This window comes from Littorina saxatilis, linkage group LG5 (assembly GCF_037325665.1).
Source record: "Littorina saxatilis isolate snail1 linkage group LG5, US_GU_Lsax_2.0, whole genome shotgun sequence".
Taxonomy (NCBI): Eukaryota; Metazoa; Mollusca; class Gastropoda; order Littorinimorpha; family Littorinidae; genus Littorina; species Littorina saxatilis.
The window spans coordinates 29,962,918-29,977,075 of NC_090249.1; the positions used below are offsets into that span (position 1 = coordinate 29,962,918).

General features: G+C 40.1%; 1 protein-coding gene across 1 annotated transcript; it reads right to left on the reverse strand.

Moving 5' to 3' along the window:
• Positions 1-545: 545 nt before the first annotated feature.
• Positions 546-13,909, reverse strand: LOC138966823 (V-type proton ATPase 21 kDa proteolipid subunit c''-like). Its single transcript, XM_070339170.1, has 7 exons — positions 13,732-13,909; positions 10,860-10,908; positions 10,375-10,458; positions 8,426-8,573; positions 6,615-6,672; positions 2,767-2,957; positions 546-2,321 (listed from the first exon to the last, which is right to left on the reverse strand). Exons 1-7 carry the CDS (start codon positions 13,838-13,840, stop codon positions 2,289-2,291), a joined length of 672 nt encoding a protein of 223 aa, XP_070195271.1. The 5' UTR covers positions 13,841-13,909; the 3' UTR covers positions 546-2,288.
• Between the last annotated feature and the right edge of the window lie 249 nt (positions 13,910-14,158).

A 14,158-nucleotide genomic window follows, 5' to 3' on the forward strand; every position in this document is an offset into this window, starting at 1 on the left:
GAAAGACCCTTTTGTCAATCGTGGGATCTTTAACGTGCACACCCAATGTAGTATACACGGGGGGTGGTTCGGACACCGAAGAGAGTCTGCACACAAAGTTGACTCTGTGAAATAAATTTCCGCCGAACCTGGGATCGAACTCACGCTGACAGCGGCCAACTGAATACAAATCCAGCGCGCTACCAACTGAGCTATATCCCCACCCCACTAAATATCTGAGTGTTGACTGATGAAAGAGGTTGAGCAGATAAAATATTGTGATTGACAAGAGGGGAGGTGTGTTCATAGATGTGTGCTGGCCTCACAGAAGGCATGCTGGTGTGCGTGTGAACAAGTTAAGAATTTTTAATGTGGTTGCTTTTACTTTTATAGTATTTTTTTTAGTTCATTTTCCTCTCAAAATATTTTGTTTCCACATGTTCTCCAAGCTGTTCAAACAGCTAGCCTAGTACTTGCAAGCTCTCCTCCACACACGAAGAACCAGAGTGAAGCAAAGAAAGAAAGAACAGAGAAAAGAAAAGGACAAATTCATCAAAGTGCAGGTATTTAAATGACATCAATTTTAATTAAACCCATTAAATCACATTGTGACAAGATGCATCCTCACCAATCATCCACGCAAATGATTCTACACACAATTTTTTGAAGACGCTTAACTTGAGAAAAGAAGAAAACACAAGAAGTACTTCACACCTATTTTCTTGCCATTTCCCTGGCATCTGCTACTCAACAACCAGACAGTTTTCTACTGCACGTACTGAAGATTTTCTTGTAAAAAAATTGTTTGCAGAGTCATTGCTTCAATACCTGATCTCATACTTTTTTAAATAAATAGAAGATTGAAAATTACTGAACACTTTTGTAAGAAAGACTGAAAAAACACACATAAATGAAAACCTCGGCTTGATTCTGCGATTCTAAAAATGTTTCAGTTGACACAAACACCGAGATGTCATACCCAATTAAAACAGGTCGATTCTTTTGGGTCGCAGGAGGCATTCATAAAAATCATTTCGTTTCTACTCTTTTCCTTGATTTTGGAATGTTATTGATTTTATTCGTTTTCATTTTTACCATTCCCAAAAATTTTAATTGGTTACCAAATTTCTCGAAATCAAGCCTGGCTTTCTGCGACAGGTCACGCCATGGTTTTCATCATGAGGTGACTTTTAGTTTTCCCCAGCAAATGCAAACAGTTATTACCCATTCAAATAAACCTTTTTCTTTGTTTGACGACGCATTGTCACTACTGAGACATACAAAAATGCTTGTAATTGTATATATATATACACATATATTAACACACCCTATGAACTCATGAAGATGAAGAAATGTACATTCATGAACAACATTATCACAATATCTTGACTCGACTTACATCCATTTTTATGACAAACTTGGGGAAGAAATTAACAGCATAATAACACCCTTATGTGCAGTTCTAAACGGTGATGATGTGGTCTAATGTCTGTTTACACAGGGAGAAAAAAATCACACACACTTTCACTCACATGCACCGAGTCTCATTTCGATCCAGTTGTTCAACTCGCATTTCCTTGCAAACTACATGGAATGTAGAGCTACTCATACAAATGTACCACAGATCAAAAACTACACTAGCTCAATATAATAAAAAAAAGGGGGTGGAGTTAGTAGGGTCTTTCCTTCCAATACCACTCCTGTTCCACATCAATCAAATGAAGGAGGAAAATTAAGTTAAAGAAAATTAGCACAAACTTGACACATTTAATTAAGCCTAAGCACGCCTGAACACATTAAAACAACTTTCTATATTTTAAACCTGTCCCAATTTGTACGATTTTAATTTTTCAATACACATTTTCAGACATTAGACTTCCAAAGCACTGCCAAAGACTGTTTGTTTGTCTGCTCTCTACACGTGACTCCAATTTAGTCAAAAGACTAAGAATTACGAAGCTCTTCACATATAGTCATGTTCAGCAAGTTCTTCATTTTGTAGTAATGAAGGCTTCAGTTATAAATTTAACCTGATCCAAGTATCTAACAAAAGCAGAAGCTAAACAGTGTGCTGTTAACATCACACACTCCATTTTGTTAATTGTTCACACAAAGAAAGAGGGGTATGCATGAGTGCAGTCTAAGATGCATCACAAGCGTTTGTTCTCTGCTTCCATCCTCCTCCCTTATCCAGTCTCCCCTCCATTCACACAGCAACCCTTTCTCCAGCAGTCTGTCCAGGATCTAAGATTGAAGGTTTTGCAGTGGATGCAGATGAAGACATGGAAGCACCAGGTTGCAGACACTGTTTACTTGGTTGCCACCATTCCAGCTGCTGTTGTCTGTTGAATGGAAGAAAAAAAAGACATGAAGAGTAAATTACGAAGAACATTTCCTTGGAAATGACACTGCAATAAAGCCAAAGTGACCAAAAGGAGGATGTTTTGACGGATAAGAGAGAAACAGAATTAAAACTGGATGGTTTACTTGGGAGGGATACAAATTAATAATCTATGTTCTGCAGACTCTCAAAATTAACACATCTCATACACTGAAGATGGGTATCCAGTTAAAAAAAAAAAGGACCTGATAAACAAATAATTTCTTGACAGATCTACTACATGTATAAATGACAGCTTATTCGCACACACACACACACACACACACTGTCTCTCTATACACACACTTTCTCTCGCCTTCACATCTTTCTTTCTTTCCCATCATTCTGTGACGCATTTCGTTTCTGAAATAACGCAAACTACTACTCTTTTAACACTCATACCATACCTGCAAAATTGCAATGATAAGTCCAAACAGGCCGATGGCACTGCCAAAAATCTCGATGATAAGAATTTTGACAAAGAGAGAGCCGTTGGCAGCATCGGCCAGTGCTGCTCCTGATCCCACAATGCCGACACACACGCCACACGCCAAGTTGCTGATCCCAACGGTCAGTCCGGCGCCAAACATCTTGAAGCCTGCAAGAACCAGCCATCAGGGGTAAGCAAATAAGCAGGTGGAAACACTACTGCAGTGCCAACATGAAAATTAGAGGAGCTAGTGATTTTTTAACTGTAAGAGTTAAACAAGAAGGGCAAAGCCCATACGACTCACATGCTTGACCTTGACCTTTACATGACTTTGACCTTCAGGGTCAAGGTCAAATAACTAAACCTAGCAATGACATCATACATACACTACATGGGTGAAAGTAGCCCGTCAATTGACTGAAATCCGTCAATCTGAAAATAAGTCTGACGGAAATTCCGTCAATCTGCAATTTTGAAAAAAAAAAATTAAAAAAAAATTAAACCGAAACTACTTGCGGAACGCGTTTTCGAACTGCTATAGTGAACCGGTTGCAGTGTGCCCGGGTTGGAGTTCATGAAACTAAAACTGTGTGTGATAAGTTTGGTGCTTGAAACTCAAGGGCTTTTCCTTGAGAACTTTGCACTATAAGTATCAGAGATGCTACTGCTTAGTTGCTACTTTGTGCAGTGCTACATCATGCTGTTTGCATGTGTGACATTCTGTTTCATCATTTATTTCAATGCCTGTCTGGCAATGTTTGCTTCTTATAATCAAATATTTCGAACTTTTATTTCAGTTGTTCAGTTGTTCACTTTCTATTTCATGTAGTATGGCTGTTGTCAATGTTAATTGTTGTCAATTGTGTCGTTGTGTTAAAAGATGCAAGTGTGAAAGGATACAAAAGAAAAATGATTACTTCTGTGAATTGTTTTGATTTTGTTTACCCTTTTTACCATATCATTAGAATCTGAAGGTATTTTTTTGACCTGCATGATAGTGTATTTTTTGGCCAGGAAAGGCCACAAAATCACAATGAATAATGCAAAAATTCGTTTTCGGGCGGGGGGCGTTGCTCCCCTGGACCCCCTAACGGGGCCCTGCCCCGTACCCCGCCAGGGCCTGGGCGGCCCCTGGACCCCCGCCTCAAAATAATTTCAGTCAATTTGATTTTCCTAGGTTTCACCCATGTACACTAAGAACTGCTTTACACATTTTTCCTACCAAAATACATGTGACCTTGACCCAAGGTCAAGGTCATCCAAGGTCATGCAACACAAAGCTGTTAATTCAAGACATAGGAAGTACAATGGTGCTTATTGGCTCTTTCTACCATGAGATATGGTCACTTTTAGTGGTTCACTACCTTATTTTGGTCACATTTCATAAGGGTCAAAGTGACCTTGACCTTGATCATATGTGACCAAATGTGTCTCATGATGAAAGCATAACATGTGCCCCACATAATTTTTAAGTTTGAAACAGTTATCTTCCATAGTTCAGGGTCAAGGTCACTTCAAAATATGTATACAATCCAACTTTGAAGAGCTCCTGTGACCTTGACCTTGAGGCAAGGTAAACCAAACTGGTATCAAAAGATGGGGCTTACTTTGCCCTATATATCATATATAGGTGAGGTATTGAATCTCAAAAACTTCAGAGAAAATGTGAAAAATGTGAAAAATAGCTGTTTTTTAGACAACATTTATGGCCCCTGCGACCTTGACCTTGAAGCAAGGTCAAGATGCTATGTATGTTTTTTGGGGCCTTGTCATCATACACCATCTTGCCAAATTTGGTACTGATAGACTGAATAGTGTCCAAGAAATATCCAACGTTAAAGTTTTCCGGACGGCCGGACGGGGGGGACGGACGACTCGGGTGAGTACATAGACTCACTTTTGCTTCGCATGTGAGTCAATAACATTAACATGGGTGGGACTTCTTCTTCTTGCGTTCGCCGACATGGGTGGGATTGAAAAATGTCATGAATCCTAACAAAAAAACAAGTCGCGTAAGGCGAAAATACAACATTTAGTCAAGCTCAGTCGAACTCACAGAATGAAACTGAACGCATTGCATTTTTTCCGCAAGACCGTACACTCGTAGCATCGTCTGTCCACCGCTCGTGGCAAAGGCAGTGAAATTAACAATACAGAAAAGCGCGGTAGCGGTTGCGCTGAGGAGGATAGCCCGCTTTTCTATATCTCTATTCTTTTTAACTCTCTGAACGTGTTTTTAATCCAAACATATCATATCTATATGTTTTTGGAATCAGGAACGGACAAGGAATAAGATGAAATTGTTTTTAAATCGATTTTGAAAATTTAATTTTAATCATAATTTTTATATTTTTAATTTTCAGAGCTTGTTTTTAATCCGAATATAACATAATTATATGTTTTTGGAATCAGAAAATGATGAACAATACGATAAACGTATTTTTGGATCGTTTTATAAAAAAATAATTTTAATTACAATTTTCAGATTTTTAATGACCAAAGTCATTAATTAAATTTTAAGCCTCCAAGCTGAAATGCAATACCAAAAGTCTGGCCTTCGTCGAAGATTGCTTTGCCAAAATTTCAATCAATTTTATTGAAAAATGAGGGTGTGACAGTGCCGCCTCAACTTTTACAAAATGCCGGATATGACGTCATCAAAGACATTTATCGAAAAAATAAAAAAAAACGTCCGGGGATATCATTCCCAGGAACTCTCATGTCAAATTTCATAAAGATCGGTCCAGTAGTTTAGTCTGAATCGCTCTACACACACACACAGACAGACAGACACACACATACACAACGACCTTCGTCTCGATTCCCCCCTCTATGTTAAAACATTTAGTCAAAACTTGACTAAATGTAAAAAGAGGCCATAATCGAATCCGGCATATACCGGAAGAATCCCACCCATGCATTAACAAATTAACGAATGTGCTACATTAACTTAAATTACTGGATTACATGGTCCCAGATCTTCTTTCTCGTCAGTCACAGCCCTAAAGCTGTTGTATCAGAGATTCAGGTACCGTCCTTCAATACCACGTACGCAATCATGTTCAGGGTTCCAACTGGGCAATCATGTTCAGGGTTCCAACTGGGCAATCATGTTCAGGGTTCCAACTGGGCAATCATGTTCAGGGTTCCAACTGGGCAATCATGTTCAGGGTTCCAACTGGGCAATCATGTTCAGGGTTCCAACTGGGCAATCATGTTCAGCCTCAGTGTTCCAACTGGGCAATCATGTTCAGGGTTCCAACTGGGCAATCATGTTCAGGGTTCCAACTGGGCAATCATGTTCAGGGTTCCAACTGGGCAATCATGTTCAGGGTTCCAACTGGGCAATCATGTTCAGGGTTCCAACTGGGCAATCATGTTTCAGGGTTCCAACTGGGCAATCATGTTCAGGGTTCCAACTGGGCAATCATGTTCAGGGTACCAACTGGGCAATCATGTTCAGGGTTCCAACTGGGCAATCATGTTCAGGGTTCCAACTGGAATACAAGCATCCTTTCATCTGGACACATACTGGGAATCAATAGCGTTGCTGCCTTCTGTGCAGAATGGGAACTTTTATTGCCGAAATAATTGCCGAAATGACCCCCACTGAAAACTGTGAATCTAATTCAAAAACAAAAATCCCACCCCGCAAGGGAAAGAAGCCCGGCTGTATAGTTTTGGCCCACGTTAAAGTGAAAGGATGAACTTGTCCTATGTAAAAGTCTGGCCACATCTGTGGTGGAGAACATGATGGTGTATGCAAGAAGGATGGTACCTTTAAACACTTGAGGTATACATGTATGTGAATAGCATAGATCTTACCTGCAGCATAATTTTTCCTCCAGTCTTCTTGTGTTTCCATTTTGGTAATGTCAAAACTCTGAAGTAAAAGAAAATCATGGATGTAACCAACAATTCATGACATTCAAAGTGAACGATAATCACAAACTTAAAGGAACTCTTTTTGGTTTCAAAAGAAACTTTGTCTGAAGTATACCGTATTTGACAGACTACAATCCGCGACTTTAAAAATAAATAAATCGCATTGCGGCTTATAAAAAGATGCGGCTAAAACGTTACCTAAACTTGAATAGCATTCAATATGAGGCTTATATCGCGCATATTCCGTGGGTACAGTTCTAGGCGCTCTGCAATGATGCCGTGTGAGATGGAATTTTATATAAGGCCAGTAGATTGCAGCCATCTCGGCGCATATTTACCTTTCACGGCCTATTATTCCAAGCCACACGGGTATAGGTAGACAATTATTAACTGTGCCTAAGCAATTTTGCCAGGAAAGACCCTTTTGTCAATTGTGGGATCTTTAACGTGCACCTCCAATGTAGTGTACACGGGGGGGAGTTCGGATACCGAAGAGAGTCTGCACACAAAGTTGACTCTGTGAAATAAATTTCCGCCGAACCTGGGATCGAACTCACGCTGACAGCGGCCAACTGAATACAAATCCAGCGCACTACCAACTGAGCTATATCCCCGCCCACCTAATGGAAGTCGCCGCGGATTTTCATTTCGCTCGATTAGCGATTACCGGTACTTTATTAGCTCTCTACTCAAGACTCGGCGCTTTTCTCTTTCTTTCACGAATCTTCGTTTGTCAACAAGTCGTCGTGACAAGATAGCGTACAGAGAAACACCGGATGTATCAGGATCTCGCGCGCGCGAGATTTCGTTTTTTGTGTCTCGCGATAGTTGGAGGAGCGAGAGCCGCCATGTTGTGTTTTCGTCTGCTCGAAATGTGCGCAAAAGTCGTAAATCATCCCAAAAAAGCTTATTCCGGGCGGGACTACATGTGTGTGTTGGTTACAAATTGTGTGTGTGTGTGATATTTTCTTCAAACTTTTTCACTTTTCTTCTTTGTTTCACTTGTTTATTCTCGGAGCCGATTTCGCCAAATACCGTACTTTCGTTTGCCTGGTTGTTTTGATTGATTGACACGATCTGATTATATTTTTTTAGACGGCGGCTAATATAGTGACGCGGCCTATACGGGGCTCGTCCCAATTTTTTTTTTTAAAGTCGGGGGTGCGGCTTATAAAACGGTGCGTCTTGTAATCCGTCAAATACGGTAAGCATTTAGCTAAGAAGACATTGGCACCCTTAAAACACTCCTTTATATTTCTGCAGAACACTAGTCATCATTGCTGCTAAATGCTCAGCTTGGGTATTGTCTGTTGGTGCTTCTGCCATAACCGGTTTTTAAACTGCGCTAGCAGTAAAGCATCGCTCCATCGCTTTCTGAAAGATCTTTCGACAGAAGGCCATCTCGTCCAAATTATCGTGCAATTCATGTAAAATACTTTCCAAAATGTTGGATTAGGCTAACCTGACTGACCCTACTTTTTTTGCCAACCCCATTACTAACTTTTTACACCTCTAAAGTCTAATAAAAACAAAACAAAAATGCTTTAGACAATGGGATTTTGACATGCCATACATTTGCAAAATAACTCACACACACACAATATGACCCCACTTATTTTAATCATGTTACCCCACTCCAAAATTGTTTTTCAGCCTACATAATATGTGAGTAAAGTAGAACAGTTGACCAAAATAAATTTAAATGGGGAAAAAATAACCACACACGACCAGACACAAGGGAACGGACTCACAGCAAGGTTGGTGCTGATGACAATAGCCATGATGATGCCGTAGATGGCCACAGCCTCACAGAAGATGATGCTGATCAGGTTCTTGGTCTTGATACGTGGTGCCTTCACACCACCACCGGCAATGCTGGAACCAGTTGTGTAGATTCCCCTGAAAGTGAAAAACATAAATTGTTCAAGTTATTCAGTTCAAAAGGTTGGTGCATGTGTGTGTCTGCGTGCATAAGCTTGAGTGCATGCATTGCAATTTTCTGCACCTTTTACTAACAAATTCCAATAATACTGTTTATGCTTTTCACAGAGGATTAGCATGATAAATGCAGTGGATTCATGATTTCAGACTTACCTACTTTCAAGAACCTCCTTTAGATAACACCAGGAAAGCCAACTCTATTTTGAAGAATCCCTATCTGTTAAAATAAATCCTGATTTTCTTTCATTTTGTGAATTCTCAAAAGGAGAGTACCTCATCATCATTTTAAACCATAAAACTATCCTTTTCTTCTTTTGCATTCCCAAAACTATCATTTTCAACAATCGGAACAAGACTAAAACATGTGTTATGATAATACTAGACTCAACAGCTATCGATGCCTTATCCGCATTAAGATTTCTCTGCCAAAGGCTCTTGGTTGTACATAGAATTAGGACTGTGATATAAAAACCCTGTGGGAAATACCGCATTTAACCTTTGCCAGTCCGGGTTATCGACTACACACGGAAGACATCGTGGGGCCGTGCGGACCCATGCTTCTCAAAGATGCACGCTTTTTCTTCTTTGAGAAACATGGGTCCGCACGGCCCCACAAAGTTTGTAGTCTAAATTTGACATTCGTTTTTTTTTTTTTTTTTACATTTAGTCAAGTTTAAATGTTTTAACATAGAGGGGGAATCGAGATGAGGGTCGTGGTGTATGTGTGTGTGTGTGTCTGTGCGTGTGTGTGTGTAGAGTGATTCAGACCAAACTACTGGACCGATCTTTATGAAATTTTACATGAGAGTTCCTGGGAATGATATCCCCGGACGTTTTTTTCTTTTTTTCGATAAATACCTTTGATGACGTCATATCCGGCTTTTTGTAAAAGTTGAGGCGGCACTGTCACACCCTCATTTTTCAATCAAATTGATTGAAATTTTGGCCAAGCAATCTTCGGTATTGCATTTCAGCTTGGTGGCTTAAAAATTAATTAATGACTTTGGTCATTAAAAATCTGAAAATTGTAAAAAAAAAAATTTTTTTAATAAAACGATCCAAATTTACGTTCATCTTATTCTTCATCATTTTCTGATTCCAAAAACATATAAATATGTTACATTTGGATTCAAAACAAGCTCTGAAAATTAAAAATATAAAAATTATGATCAAAATTAAATTTTTGAAATCAATTTAAAAACACTTTCATCTTATTTCTTGTCGGTTCCTGATTCCAAAAACATATAGATATGATATGTTTGGATTAAAAACACGCTCAGAAAGTTAAAACGAAGAGAGGTACAGAAAAGCGTGCTATCCTTCTCAGCGCAACTACTACCCCGCTCTTCTTGTCAATTTCACTGCCTTTGCCACGAGCGGTGGACTGACGATGCTACGAGTATACGGTCTTGCTGAAAAATGGCATTGCGTTCAGTTTCATTCTGTGAGTTCGACAGCTTGACTAAATGTTGTATTTTCGCCTTACGCGACTTGTTATTACTTCTCGCTGAAATTTTAGGACAAAAGAGATTTTTAGGTGCCTGAGGCATTCTTAAAAGCTCATTAAAAAATTCCAACTAGTTAAAGAGATATTTGCAATCAAACACCCTTCTGGGTCCACACGGACCCACGACCGCCGGCGAAGGTTAACCCTGTTTGAATTTTACCACCATACACTGAGTGAATCTCAAATGTTCGCAGTTCTTTTATTTCAGTATGTGATGACAGTTGACACTTCCACTGCTGGGTAACATCTTACCATGCAGCCCCCACGACAGAGAGGGAAATGGCAAGACCCGTCCCTAGCAAGGCCCACATGTAGGGCGATGTTGACATCAGGAACCTGAAACATTTATAGTGCATCAGTAACTCACAATGTTTTGCATTCCTTCTTTCTGTCAGTGTATGATCAAGTTCACCAGATAGTCAGACTTGGATTGTTTATTATTGTGCGTTTTAATTTTTGTGTCCAATTAGAAGTAAAACTAAAACTGTCCGACTCAGAACAACATTGTATGCTATAACAGTATAAGTATAACTGCTATGTTTGATCATCCAAAAGCAAACAATATTGTGTTTGCTTTTAAATAAATCATTAAAAAATGACAAATATGATGCACATATATCCAAATATCATCATTTAAAACATTATAAAACAGATTGTGCGCAGCATACTGCTAGTGGGTTTGTGCCAGAAACTGAGAAAGTATGATATCTGTGGGATAATATAAACAAAACACTCACCATCCTATATCAAAGCGAGCTCCCTGTCCCGTCAGAAGGTAATAGAAACCTGAAACATGTGGCATGTGTGTCAGTCACTGAGTCACATTTTAATCACTGATGGACACTGACATAAAGCAGGGTTTGGTTTACCACTGAATAAAAGGGGTACCTTGTTGCAATTAAATACGATAAATGACTTGAATAAAATGTTTTCTGAGGTATAATTTGTTTAAAACTTCAAAAGGCGAATGCGATGGCTATACTGGTTCTGAACCAGCACATACATCTGAGTTCTGACGATCAGCCGTGACAATACGGATGCTTCGGATGTCACAAAGGGAGCTAAAACCTGAAGCAAGGTACCAAAAGGTAGCTGCCAACAATGAGGGTGTGGCCTTGGTTTAAACAATCATGATACAATAATACAACGATAAACAATAGGGACACGAACTCAAGCGAACGCTTATATTACGCGCACCTATAGGGTGTGGCCTTCAATTAAAAGCTCAAGGCGCTGTTTTGCTCTGCAAGTGCAAAGAAAACCTGTCGATTTGAAAATTCCATTCGCTTAAGCAGCTGCTAGTGCTAACCCATCTGGGCGTGTTTCATGTTCAACAATTGGTCTTGTCTTTTGACATCCACACACACAAACACACTTAGATAACATATGATAGTTTGATACAGTGGCAAATTGAAATTCTCACAGATGGAACATATGCCCTATTGCACTGTTTTGCATCTTTGGACAAAACCATTTCTGGTCTGCTTAAGCCTGCTTTACGCTTCATTGCCTAGCTTCGACCATGTCCCATCAGAATGTGGTTGAGGGAGACAAACGCCACATTGTCCTTTTCTCCCGCTACCTATTCCCAGCTACTGAGCTAGGCTAAACCATGATAATCAGATATTGATACAATGATATTGATGATGACATTGATAAAGCTGTGACTGTGTCAGTGTTATGAGCATCAAACCGAATCTGTGAATCACCGAATCTGTGAATCACTGAATGGGTCTCAGAATGGTAACCTCTTCTTTCAATTTACACAAAATGCTTATAAATTAAAAATGCAAGGATAAACGAAATTAAAAGTAAACATCCTCTTGTTCAAGTTGTTGTAGTGATGTACTTGTACTAGTACTACTACTAGTCCTACTACTACTAGTAGTAGTAGGACTAGTGAAGTACAGGCAAATCCAGCTAACTCACAAACGGTTAAGTCAAAAATTCGCTTAGCACACAAAGAAATTCTGGTCCGGAATTATCCCTCTTTATCTATGTGTACAAAGTACCCTGAGCTCGAAATGGGATTTCTCTTACGTAAGTCGAAAGACGGATAGCACACAACAGAAAGTCAGTCCCAAAGACAAAGTTTACTCTATATTTACTACAGCAACTCGAAACACGAAACTTGGCGTCTCACACTAGCGCATTGTGTAACCTTATTCCCTTCTCTACACGGACGCCACACCGACTGGTCAGTCGGCACGCAATAAAGTATGAACTGAAGTTAGGAGGGGGCGAGGAGTAAGGAGGGGGCGAGGAGTAAGGAGAATTATCCAACTCCAAGAAAACATTCTGAAAAAGGTGGGGAAGTGGTGACAAGGCAGTGAACGCACTCACCATGCACTGACATCATACGAAAGCAGCCACACAAACACAGCACAGAGGCAGAGGCAGGTGTGCAGATGCTTTGTGAGAATAAGCGTTGAAAACCAGTTTGAATAAAAAAAACAGCAGATAGAGCCGCATGTCATAATCATTCTTCTTGTCTGGCTTTATTGACTGCATGCCGATCTTGTGGCAGTGACTTTTCACTCTTCAGTCGGACTGTACACAAACCGCTCTCACTCTCCCTCACTGACTACCCTAAGCCCTGACAACTGATCCTTGGAAATTGTTTGGAAGAGTACACCTCTCTATTTCTCTCCAATGCTCTTCCTGCTGACTTCAGTGACACCGGACACCCCACTGAGTTTAGCCAGCTACCCCCCCTCTCTCTCTCTCTCTCTCTCTCTCTCTCTCTCCCCCCAGCCATGTACTGTTTGGTGCTGTGGCCAGAGAGGTGTCACCGGCTAATTGAGGCCAGCTGCACTGTTCACTCAGAGCAAAACTAGTTGACTGTGTCTAACTTTTGACAAAGCAACACAACTGAAGGGTTCACAGATTAGGTAACCGACTCACTGGTCAAGGCTGCAGGGAAACAAGAGTATCTTGTCAATGAAAGAGGTTACACACAGATACGCGATGCTGAGAACGGTGGCCGATTTTTCACTCTCTTTCTCGGAGGGCCTTCATCATTGCAGGGACTGCTGTAAAGAAATGCTTGCTCAGAAACTAACTCTTTTTGCATTGAAACATGCACCAGAACTGGTGGACACCATCGACAATGTCAAACATGAAATCGAAGCAGTTTGCTTGAGGAAACGGTCGTCAGCAACTCAAACTTCTCTGTTTTCTTTTTTTAAGAAAATCTGAGGTGACTTTCTTTGTGGCCCCGCCCCCTCCCTCTGTAAGGACCCCCCTCCATAAGGACCGATTTTTGTCAACATTTTCAAGGTCGCTAGAGAGGGGTTCCACTGTACTATGACCAAGTCGAAATTTCGGATAGGACACAATAACAATTCGGTCCCTTCAATTTCGTCTTATCCGGATTTGCCTGTAGTATCATCAGGCATTGGATGAGTTTTCCATGGTAATTATAGTCCTGTGATAATACATGAGAAATGTATTTAATTCAACACCGTACTAACCAGACGGTCAATCAAATTCAGACTGATTACCAATGACCGAGAGTCTGGATTAGATTCTGCACTACCCACTCTTGAGTGAAGCAGAAAGTGTCAAATCCTCGTCGACATTCCCTCAGATGTTTTCATGAATACTTACCAATAATAAGCAGCACAAGAAGCGTGACGGTGAAGAGAGAGTAATAAATTATTCCCACTGACTGGTAGACAATTTTCGTGGGTTCCTTGTTCATATTTTCGATCCCCATCTTGATGTTTGCGGTGGAGAACTCTTCTCACTCATCCACCATTAGGATCATGTGACCTAAGGGAGATAACTGTATGCTAATGACGTCTCAGAGTCAGAGTTTCAGAGAACTTCGGAGTGTATTTTGTTCACAAAAACGGCATTGCTTGAGGAAAGAAGAAGCAGCGATTGTTTTAGTGGTTTTTTTCATAGTCGATTAGCTACATGTTTTTAAAACAAAACTGAGAAGATCTGTCGTGATACAATTCTTTTTTTTATAAAGGGATCTTATTACCCAAAACTTAATAAAATACACAGTTGTATGGACAGAATTATCTCC

What these genes read in the sequence shown, in the direction of transcription:
- LOC138966823 (XM_070339170.1), bottom strand. Translation starts at nt 13,840, where the DNA reads ATGGGGATCGAAAATATGAACAAGGAACCCACGAAAATTGTCTACCAG. An exon ending in GCTCGCTTTGATATAGGATG is followed by an intron (nt 10,459 to 10,859) that starts GTGAGTGTTTTG and finishes TAAATGTTTCAG; the next exon opens with GTTCCTGATGTCAACATCGC. An exon ending in GAGGAAAAATTATGCTGCAG is followed by an intron (nt 2,958 to 6,614) that starts GTAAGATCTATG and finishes TGGTTCTTGCAG; the next exon opens with GCTTCAAGATGTTTGGCGCC.